The sequence below is a fragment of the Zalophus californianus genome, chromosome 3 (genome assembly GCF_009762305.2).
Source record: "Zalophus californianus isolate mZalCal1 chromosome 3, mZalCal1.pri.v2, whole genome shotgun sequence".
In the NCBI taxonomy this organism is placed as follows: Eukaryota; Metazoa; Chordata; class Mammalia; order Carnivora; family Otariidae; genus Zalophus; species Zalophus californianus.
In genome coordinates, this window is record NC_045597.1 from 160,571,780 (window position 1) to 160,583,518 (window position 11,739).

Genomic DNA, 11,739 nt, shown 5'->3' on the forward strand with positions numbered 1-11,739 from the left:
GCCCCACATTGAGCTCCATGCTGAGTGTGGAGCCTACTTAAAAATGAAATAAAAAAATAAAATAAAAATAAATATTAATGGCTGTGTATAATGCTTCAGTTATTGAGATTTTACTAACAAGATATTTGGCTTAATTTCAGATTTTACAAGGATTTCTTCAGGGGCCCCAGAGAGTTTGCACAAATATAATTAGTAATTTGTTTTCCCCCAGTGCCCCTGTACACCTGAGAGTGTGACATACCATCTCCTACCAACCAACCTACCATGATTATCTAGGTGTGGCTGATGGGGGAACAGAAGGCAAGCTGAGGACAAAGCAGAAGCTGACACCCCTCCAACCCTGCCCCCATGGGGTATATATGACATTCCTCAGGCACTTCTGGCTGCCCTAAAGGAAAAACAAATAGTTAACCTGTAGAGATTACAATCCTGCAAAACCTGAGTCTCCCTCAGTTTACTTACAAAAGCCTTAGCAATAGCTTCCAGAAGGGAATGTAGATATAATTAAATGTCTTTATAGCTTGCAGCTCATCAACAGATACTTGAAGTGGGCAGAGTATAATGTTCCTCTAGGAAGGAAGTTCCCAACTATCTGAATGTTAATACCTTACTAGAGGGGTAAAGAACCTTAACATGACAATGGCAAGGCCTCTGGTATCCTGTGAGTCTTCTTTAGCATATGAAAGTTATTTTGGAAACCTCCCGTTTTCCTTACCTCCTCCAACCCCATAGTATATAATCAGCCACCCCTCACAACCCTAGTGCGGCAGCTCTTTCTGCCCACGGCTCCTGTCCCCGGGCTTTAATAAACCACCATTTTGCACCAAAGATGTCTCAAGAATTCTTTCTTGGTCATTGGCTCTGACTCCACCCCACTGAACCTCCCCTGCATTCCAAAACCACATCATATGGCGCCCAACATGGGGCTTTGAGTCTTTACATCTGGACTCTGAGCTTTGGTGCAGAATTGGTGAGTTTTTTCTTTTCTCTTCTTTACTCTCATTTTTGGGGCTCTTCAAAGAGTTATTGGAACACTTTCATATAGATTGCTCTTGCTGCAATCCTCTAGCCCGTGGCTACTCTATGGGGAGGAGAAAGCCTGCCTTTTGGCTGGAAGTCAGTACCCTGGCCAGGATGGTAATAAGACCCAGAAACTTGATGCCCTCTCTTTATTCCTGTCCTTATGCAAAGTTGTCTGTCTTGGGCACAGGACAGCCACCTAAGTGACTAGCACAGCTACCAATCTTAAGACTCCATATGAGGTTTCCTCCTGATCTAATGTGATCCCCTTCACATCCCTGGTCTAGCCACTTCTGGCCATGGGAACTTCACTGGGGGCCGGCCGAAACCAGTACCCAATGGAATAAAAGCCCAACCATGGACCGTTTCCTAGGGAAGTTGGCTGTGAAGACCACATGTGTTGGAATGTCGCTTAGATCATGATGGATTTCCATCTTTACTGTTTTCCGTCAAGGCCCTCTACTATTTAGGCTACAAAATTAGGTAATTTCCCCCTTGTAAAACTTTTCTAGTATTTTCCTTGGGTTAAAATGGCAGGGTAGTACGCAAACTTCAGGGCATATGATGGCACGGCATGGGTATTTCAGTCCATTCACCAGGCACCCATCGGCAGCCTAGGGTGCGATGGGGTAGGGGAGGGACCCTGGCATCTCTCCAGGGCCTTTTACAGCAGGAATGCCTTCACAGGAAGGCAGGATTGTGATCATTAGCGATGTCTTATTTGAGGGACACCTCCAGTTGCTTTTGACACATGGGAACCTCTGACATATCCTGCGTGGGATGCCACCTGGGAGTCAGGGGGGATTTGGTAACGGACCTTCTTTACTTTTCTGGGAGCATGGCCTCAGTAGGCTTCTTCAGTTCCCAAGGACTCTCCCTTGTGTGCCTTCTAACCCACTGGAAACAATTTGCATTTGCAAAACTTAGGAAAGGACTGAGCTCCTGTAACACTGCATGGCCTCCATGAGATCTATCAGTTAGATCTCTGCAGGAAATAGGGCAAATGGACCTAGGGTACCTTCATTGCTTGTACCTGGGCCTTCATTGCTCTACACCAGGACCCTGACCTAAGGGCCTCTTGCAGAATGTGTTTGCCTGAATGGGTCAGCTAGTAAACTCTCCTGACACTGGATGATAATTATCTAAATAGGCCTCCTCCAAATCAGGTTGCTGGAGGAAACACTAACTAAAGTTGCATTTTAACTAAGAATAGTAACATGGGACTAAATGAACTAAAAGTTGATTATAGTTTTGTACTCTTTTTTGAAACACTGCTGGCTCTCTAATGTTTGCTCTCCTAGATTAAGGAAACTTTATCTAAAGATCTGATTGTCTTTAAATGTTTGTTGTTTACCTAAGCTAGACAACTTGAAGTAAACTTCAGAGAAATTGCACAATAGTTCATATAGAAAATCTTCATGCTTTTTATTCTGTGGGGATAATAACAGGAACCCATGGACACATGATTATTTAAACAGCTGGAAAATGGGATTGATTCCCCAACAATTGTATAACTCAGCTATCACTTTGACCAATTCCATGTGGCTGGGATGACAAAATCATTCCCTAAAAGCCAGGGCATACCCCATTCCATAGGGTTAACTATGGACTTGTGGAGATAATGGATGACCCCACTTTCCTTGTGAATGGACTGGATAATGATGTGGGGATGCCCTTATCTCTTGACAAGTCTTCCCCCACTTGCCAGTGATTCCTCATTAATTAAGATATTAAGGCTAGACCTCAAAGAGGGCTTCTTGATGGCATCATCCCTCATAGTTATATTTATCCTAGAAGCCACCTCTGTGGATGTACAGTTACAAGTAGAGGCTTTAGCCAAGCATACAACAGCCCTCTTGGTAGGAGCCTCAGATCTCACAACAGGACAGTCCCTGTCAGTAATGACTTCACATCAGGTCCAGAATGTCTTAGAGAACAAAGGCCACCAATAGATGATAGGAGGCCAGTTTATTAAACACCAGGCAATGCTTATAGGTATGCCTGAAATAATACTTGAAACCTGTCAGACTTTAAACCTAACTACCTTTATGCCTGGACCTGACCATTGTACTTGTATAGAGCATAACTGTTTAGAGGTTATCGATTTTGTTTATGCTAGTTGACCAGATTTAAAAGATGCCCCTATTGAAAATACAAATGACAGGTGGTTTACTGATGACAAGAGCTTCATGGAAAAAGGAATAAGAAAAGCTGGGAATGCTCTAGTCAGTCTAACTCAGACTGTTGAGGCCAGAGCCCTGTCAGCAAACACATCTGCCCCTAAAGCAGAATTAATAGCTCCCACCTGTGCTTTGCAATTGGCAAAATCCTTAAAAATTAATATTTATATCATGACCCAGAGTCCTGGGATGGAGCCCTGCTCGGCAGGGACCCGACTTCTCCCTCTCCCTCTGCCTGCTGCTCCCCCTGCTCGTGCTCGCTCTCTCTCTGATGAATAAATAATTAAAATCTTTTTTTAAAAAAGATGTCATTATAGTGAATAAAATAAAAATTCTATGCAGTGGTGCTTTGATATTAATTTTCAGTTAATTCCTCATCCAAGAATTGGTGAGTCTTCAGCCCATTTTAGCTAAAGACTGTCCTTATCTTCTTTCTCTGCCCCAATTCTACACCATGTCTATGTCTCTAGTGTCTTTATTATCTCCCATGGCTCTGTGGCTGTCCGATTCATGGCCCTCTTGCACTCCACAGATTATTCTCAGTTCCTACAGACACCCAGTCCATTTGTCATTGCGTTTCCTCAGGGGCTGCTCCCACCATCACTCACTGCAAAGAACACCTCCTGCTCATTCTGTGGCCTCTAATCCAGAGGAACCTCCAGGTCTTCCTACCTCTCTATGCCAAGTGTCACCCAGCAGAGCATTCTACACCAGTGGACCAACAAAGTGGCAGGAATCATTTTCTGATTGATGTCTGGGTTAAACGGATCCTGTGCTAAGCAGAAACATAGACATCATAGAAAGAAAGGGAGGCTCCTTTCTTTAAAGTTCCTCCCGTCCTGCTGCTGTGGGGTTACCCTCACCACTTCTCACCTGCGGCAGTGGGACCATTTCCAGCTTCCATCTGGCCACCTACTTCCAGCCCTGCCCCTGTGTCCGCCACACACCCAGGTTTATCTTTGCGGCACATGGGCTGCTGCCACGTAAAAAGGCATGAGGCATATGTTCTATTTTAGTAGTTCAACTAAAATTAGGAGCTTAAGAGCTTCATAAAGGAGGTAATATTAAGTGGAATATTGAAAGAAGAAAAGAGTGAGGTTCAGTATACTGAAGGGAAACCACTAGGTTTCTGTTATGGGAGTCATAATCCGAGGGATGTTTCCTTAGAAGGCAGCCTCTGCCCCTTTTATGGGGTGGGTTGAAGATGGAAATGGCCAGAGAAGACTCTGGAATTTGAACAACTGCTGTAGTTGGGATGCAAGGAAATTAAGTCTCAGACAAGAGGATGGCTATTGAAATAAGAAAGCTGGATCCTGGAAATGCTGTGAGAGAAGAACTGAACGGCAGGATTTGAAGATGGATCAGTGTTTGGATGAAGAATGTGAGAAATTGGACTTAAAACTAAATTTTGCAAAGCAGTTAATCATTGATGTCATTAATGCAAAATGAATCTGGCCAAAAGGTATCAGAAAGGAATAAAAAAAAAAAGTCTTAACCTATTCGGAGAGTATCCAGTGAACAGCTGTTGATGACCAATCTTAAAAACTGAGAATTGTGCACAAAAACAACCGCAAAAAGTGGTCTGTCATTACTCCTAAGAAACAGCTACAGAAAAAGAACTTAAGCATTAAGATAGCTTTCTAGCTGCCTCATTTATTGTGAAAAGCAAGAAATTCATAGCTTCCTACTCTTTTCTGGGAGTAATTCTACTCTTTGTCTCTTGTATACGCAAGAGGATATCAGTGATTTCTGGAACATTCCACAAAGCTGAACTCGCAATCTCAAGTCATATAAAGTTGTGATTCTCTTGTTTTCCTCTCTAGGACCTATCCGTTTTGTTCTAGAACATGAGGATGGCATGTTAATAACTGGAGAATGCCTTCCACTGCTTGGTATGTGTTAAGGTAAGTGGAAAGTCATTATATTTCATACAAATTCGGTGATTCACCAACCTGAAGTTCCAAATATCTGCAGAGCCCTGTGCTCACCAGGATTCCCCAGACAGTGTGATTGCTGCACCTTTTTATCAAGCCTCACTGCTGCTATTCTATATGACAGTTGAGTCACTGCACATAAAAGGGAGCAGGGGTGAGAGAAAAGCTAAAAGAAGATGAAGATGTGAGCAGAAGCTATGGCATGTACAGATCTCCAGTTTCTGAGGCCCTCAGGAATACAGATATACTAGGATCTGGGTTGAAACTTATGCAAGCCTGCTTCATCCAATGCATTTGTAACCTAGTTATACAAATGTTCCCACTTCCCTAAAGGATATTCTTCAGGCAACTTAAGCACTGTGGAATATAGCTTCGAATCTAGAAGGAAGCAGAAAATACCACCAAGAATCTAAAATAACCATTGCAAAGCTGCAGCATTAAACCTCAGAAGAGTTCAGGCTGTAAGAAAGGCTCTTTGGTTCTCACTCAGAGCTTTATCGAGCCTAACTTACAAGCATGGGTGGTTTCCCATGCCACCACAGATTAGAAGCAATCCCTACTCAGGTATCATCCTCCCTAGGAAATCTCCCTGAGAGAGCCTAGATTCCCTACAGAATTAGTTCACTCAGCATCAGAATTCATGGGCACTTCCCACTTGCCAGATGCTGTCTCTCCTTCCTGGTACCTAGTACAGACTTTGAGCATTGAACTTCCCAATCTGAATCAAAGGTCTGATTATAGGCCAGTCTCCCTGCCAGACCATTGGCTTCTTGTGGAAAGATGGTCCCTGTCTTTGCATTTCTATTTTCCTAGTATCTAGCACATAAAATACACATAAAAGATGTTCAATGAGTGTGTGCTGAAATGCAGCATGTGAGAGCACACTATAAAGCAGTCAGGGAGGAAGAAGTCATACACGCCTGCCTTCCTTGGAGTGATCATTCATTCATTCCACAGATAGATAAGCAGTTGAGGGTCCTTTGATAGGACTTACCAGAGTATCAAGTCAACCAGAACAGTGATTTGAGAAAAACATCATTAAAAACAGTGGAAGAAACCCAAAATGCTTAGTCTGAGGAACAAAAGAGCTGAGGTACAGTCAAGATACAAGAAGTCCCCTAGGGAGGAAGGGCTGCATGTGTGAATGCTGGAAACAAAATAAAACAAAAACACAGCTATTGGTCAGCCAGGACAGAATTCGCCCCCCCTTCCCCCGTCCGCTCCCTGCAGTCTCCGAGCTGGGGCTTTGGATTTCCTCCCCTGCCCTGCCCCAACCCTCTGGCACCTACTGTCACACATAAGAGCTCCCCCACACTGACCCTCGGCAAACCCATCTTCAGCTGATTTAGGCAGCTGGGATTAGGACTCCAGTGCAGCCCATCCAGGGGGCTGGCCCTGCTCAAAGTTCTGAAGAGCTGTGGAAGGAAGGAGTAGAGCCATTCCCGGGTCTAATGGAAGATGCAACCGGGGAACATTGGATACGAGTGGAAGGCAGACTTCCATACTATATGAGAGCTGGCCAACATAAGAACTGCCTCCCTGATGCTGTTCCTCCTGGCCCACAGGAAGGGGTGCTTTAGGCCAGCTTTCAAACTATTTCACCATGTTTCACTTCTACAGAGCTCAGTCATCCTTTGTCCTCTCCCCCCGACCTCCTTCACCCTAGGCAAGGCCAGTAAGGGTCAGAGGACGTTCTTGGTGTCCGGAAGGAGGGCAGAGTTTTGAGACTGTCCCAGGCAAATCCCTCCTCTGCTTATGGCAAGGGAAACGGTCTACCTACAAACCTGTCAGCACCTCCTCCCCAGCCCAGAGCCTGGGCCCATCCTTGGCCCTCGTCCAGGCCCAGCTGCCCTTGCAGTGTCTCATGCTCCAAAATCACGGAGCCCCTCCCATGGCCTCTTTCACTCACTGTCTAATCCCTTGACAATGGGTTGGAAGACATCACTGGCGTCTTTGGCTTTTTTTCCACTCTGCCCCGGTATTTCTGCCTGTCCTAGAAGCTTCAGCACTTGTCTTTTCTCAACCTGCTCATTTCATCAGAAGGAAGCCCCACTTGTTACCTTTGCTCCCTAACAAAACCTTAAACGGAAACCCACATTGGACTCCTGAATGGAATTTTCATGACCCACCCACCTATGGTTTTATGACATGCAGGTTTTTTCTTTTTTTTAAATGTTTTATTTATTTATTCATGAAAGTGAGAGAGAGAGAGAGAGAGGCAGAGGCAGAGGGAGAAGCAGGCTCCCCGCCTAGCAGGGAGCCTGATGCGGGACTCGATCCCAGGACCCTGGGATCATGACCTGAGCCGAAGGCAGACGCTTAACCATCTGAGCCACCCAGGCGCCCTGACATGCAGGTTTTTTTGTTCATTCTCAAAATAAATATATTCTAATTTAAAAAGCAAATGTGCACTAGCACCTTGGAGGAAAAAATGCTGTCCTGAGATCCTAACTCCACAAAAGGCTGGGAATGACTGCTCCCAAGTGGCAGAACTGGTCTTTCCCTTCTTCTCTCCACCTGGCAATGGACTTGCTGATTCGAGGCCATCAGTACCAAAATGTTTTGGTTAGGTCATTATCTGAAACTTTGGACTTTACTTGAGGCTTCATGTTTTAAATATGCAGAAAGAAAAATGGAGAAGATCTCAGGAAATACTAAGGAAGTCTCTAGCCTAAAGGAAAAAACTCTGAGTATCCATAACACTCAACATTTTGAGATGTTAGAAAATTTTTTAAAAAACAAACATTAAGTTGTTCCCACTTCTACCAAATACAGAATATAAATTAGTTCAAGTTGCAGAAATACCTTTTATCTATTCATATAAGTATGGGCATATATACATCTGTATATGAAATACTTGTAATTTAAAATTAAGTAGCTGGGTCCTTTCCAAGCTACCCGGGGAAGGGTCCATACGGCGTTGTTTTGCGTTCCCGTCGTAACTTAAAGGGAAACTTTCACAATGTCCGGAGCCCTTGATGTCCTGCAAATGAAGGAGGAGGATGTCCTCAAATTCCTTGCAGCAGGCACCCATTTAGGTGGCACCAACCTTGACTTTCAAATGGAACAGTACATCTACAAAAGGAAAAGTGATGGTATCTACACCATAAATCTGAAGAGAACCTGGGAGAAGCTTCTGTTGGCAGCTCGTGCCATTGTTGCCATTGAAAACCCAGCTGATGTCAGTGTCATATCGTCCAGGAATACTGGCCAGCGAGCTGTGCTGAAATTTGCTGCTGCTACCGGAGCCACTCCTATTGCCGGCTGCTTCACTCCTGGAACCTTCACTAACCAGATCCAGGCAGCCTTCCGGGAGCCAAGACTTCTGGTGGTTACTGATCCCAGGGCTGACCACCAGCCTCTTACAGAGGCGTCCTTTGTTAACCTGCCTACCATTGCTCTGTGTAACACAGACTCTCCTCTGTGCTATGTGGACATTGCCATCCCTTGCAACAACAAGGGAGCTCACTCAGTGGGTCTGATGTGGTGGATGCTGGCCAGGGAAGTTCTGTGCATGCGTGGCACCATTTCCCGAGAAGACCCATGGGAGGTCATGCCTGATCTCTACTTCTACAGAGATCCTGAAGAGATTGAAAAGGAAGAGCAGGTCGCTGCTGAAAAGGCTGTGACCAAGGAGGAATTTCAGGGTGAATGGACAGCTCCAGCTCCTGAGTTCACTGCTACTCAGCCGGAAGTCGCAGACTGGTCTGAAGGCGTGCAGGCGCCCTCGGTGCCTATTCGGCAGTTCCCTACTGAAGACTGGAGCGCCCAGCCGGCCACTGAAGACTGGTCTGCAGCTCCCACTGCTCAGGCCACTGAATGGGTAGGAACAACCACTGAGTGGTCTTAAGCTGGTCTTCCACAAAGGCACACAAAATGGAAATAGAAATGGAAAAGGTTGACGGAAAATAAACAGTTTGTAAAAGTCGAAAAAAAAAATAAGTAGCTGGTCACTGAGGTAGGTTGCTGGGGAACCTGTGAGGTAGTTCTCTCTGGTTGCCTCTGAGAATCAAGTAGAAAAATACATTTCAGAAGGGCTGACATTCCTCCGGCCTGAATAGGGAATTTGATTATTGCCTACTTAAGGTGGCATCAATCCAGATTTCATCACTCTAATCCCCTTTGTACTTGGAACACTTTTCAGGTAATAGAAAATGCTTTACTCAAGCAAAATGCTTATAAGGTTCTTAACCTGTGGGCTCAAGGCCGAGCCTGCAAAACTAATCTGCTGTCCAATAGAGCTTTCTAGGGGGTTGGGTTTTCCCCAAGGAGTATTTGTTTTTTAAAGAATTTTTTTTTTAATTTATTCATTTGAGACAGAGATACAGAGTGAGAGAGAGAACAGGAGCAGTGTGGAGAGGCAGAAGAAGAGGGAGAAGCAGACTCCCTGCTGAGCGGGGAGCCCGATGTGGGGCTCAATCCCAGGACCTGGAGATCATGACCTGAGCCGAAGGCAGACACTTAACGACTGAGCCACCCAGGCACCCCTCCCCAAGGAGTATTTTTAACAGAGACTTGGATGGCAGCTATAGCAGCCAGATGCCACCTGCCACCAGAGAAGTTAACAGACAGGACTAGTCATCAGAAAAAGTCTTCGAACAGATAGAAGCACAATCTTTTCAGTTCTTAAAACTGTTGAATCTTAAATGCTTAATTTTTCTTCAGTATGTTCTTTCATGTTGGTTCCATAATATTCTACAGGCTAATCTCTGTCATGGACACACATTGTCTGTGGGTCTTACGAAGCTTGGCATCTTCACCCTCCAGGTTAGGGAGTTAAAAGTGTACAAAACAATTGGTAGGACAACTTGCAAGCAAGAATTTGATCCAAAGAATCTGATAGGATGCTGGCAGAAATGTGTGAAAACTCTTCATACTCTAGCAGGAAAAGAGCTGTAGAGGAATTTAACCAGCAGAGTTAATGGAAGAAGAGAGGAATTGCCATTATCCCAGTAAAATTCTCAGTTAGATTCCAAAGACATTTTATTATCAGGTAATTTTCAGAAATGCTTCTAAGTCTGAAAACAATTTTCTAAGAGCTTATAATAAAAGATGTATTGGTACTGGGCGCCTGGGTGGCTCAGTTGGTTAAGCGACTGCCTTCAGCTCAGGTCATGATCCTGGAGTCCCAGGATCGAGTCCCACATCGGGCTCCCTGCTCAGCAGGGAGTCTGCTTCTCCCCCTGACCCTCTTCCCTCTCGTGCTCTCTATCTCTCATTCTCTCTCTCTCTCAAATAAATAAATAAAATCTTAAAAAAAAAAAAAGATGTATTGGTACTAACTTTTAGAAAATTATCTATCAACTCTCAAGGTTTTGGTACTGGTTTGGCAGATATGTTTCCATTTGCTATAGCAGTCACATGCTATTGGTTAATGATCAATTACTGACAACAAAGAAGGCCTGTAAGGAAAACTGATACTAAAAACACCAAAGTGTGTTTTTAGATACAGATAATTTTGAGGACTACCTTAAGTCACAATCCCACTTAACAGCTGTTGTCATGCTTTTGTGTAACCCTTAAGTATGACTTTTGGAAGGCTTGTACTGGCCCTGCACCACCTACTCTTGGTTTTTAACCGATTGAAGTCACACGATGGTGAAATTGTTGATTTCCCTTTAGGGCTTCTCATTATAGGCTGTAAGATAAGCCCTTGCCTTAATCATTTCATTATTCCTCTGCAAGCACAAGGCATAAATGTCTGGATGGATGGATGGATGGATGGTTTGTTGGTTAATGGATGGGTGAATGGATTGTTATGTTACATAAATGAGAAGGTGAAACAACTTTTTGAGGTATTGGGTCTTCCTTTCTAATGTCTTTGAAATTGCTTTACTAGTCTAGAAAAATAAGATCCATGTTATGGTCTTTCCTACAAAGGCACAGTGGAATCAATGGAAAACTACAGAGAAGATACCAACATTTCTGCTAGCGATTTGTGCCATTGAAATCAAAGAAACTCAGATTCCTGAAAGGCAACGTTAATGAGTGCGGTTTTAGAACAATAGTTTTAACTGAGTTTTGTGAGATTACACTAGATTATTGAGAAAAAAGTTGAAAATATATGAACACTGCTACATAGAATATTCAGGGACTCCTTGCCAAAGAGATGAAACTCTACAAGATGTTTCTCTTGCTTCTCGCAACCACCTTCCCACGGGTGTCCCTGGGAAACAGAGCAACTCCAATGTGTTAAACTGCCCCAAATGGATTCATGTGTCTACTTCAGCAATTTCATTTACCACTAGATGATTTGAAAACATAATCCTTACTTTGTTAACAGAGATTTCTTTGAATAGTGTGATTAACCACACCCAAAATTGTGATTGTAACCAACCACTAAGTTCAGGGAAGACAGTGACTAGCTTAGTTTTTTTTTCCCCAAATTAATGTATATGTATATTTACTAACATGCCCAAAGTTGCCTGTGATCTGCCCTCCAGTCATACCTGTCTCCCAGAACTTTTTACCTGACAAGGTCCTATTTGCTCAAGACATTATCCCTTCTGCTCTGGAGAGACACTAACTTGAGATTATAGATTAATGAATTGCACCCACCTGGTAAAATCTGTATTTTAATGAGAGATTTCTAGAACAGTGCCTAA

At 43.9% G+C, this 11,739-nt stretch overlaps 1 protein-coding gene across 1 annotated transcript; it reads left to right on the top strand.

Annotated features, from left to right (window-relative positions):
* Positions 1-8,032: 8,032 nt before the first annotated feature.
* Positions 8,033-9,076, top strand: LOC113919805 (40S ribosomal protein SA-like). The gene has a single exon (XM_027589536.2). It carries the CDS (start codon positions 8,097-8,099, stop codon positions 8,982-8,984), a length of 888 nt encoding a protein of 295 aa, XP_027445337.2. The 5' UTR covers positions 8,033-8,096; the 3' UTR covers positions 8,985-9,076.
* The last annotated feature ends 2,663 nt before the right edge of the window (positions 9,077-11,739 follow it).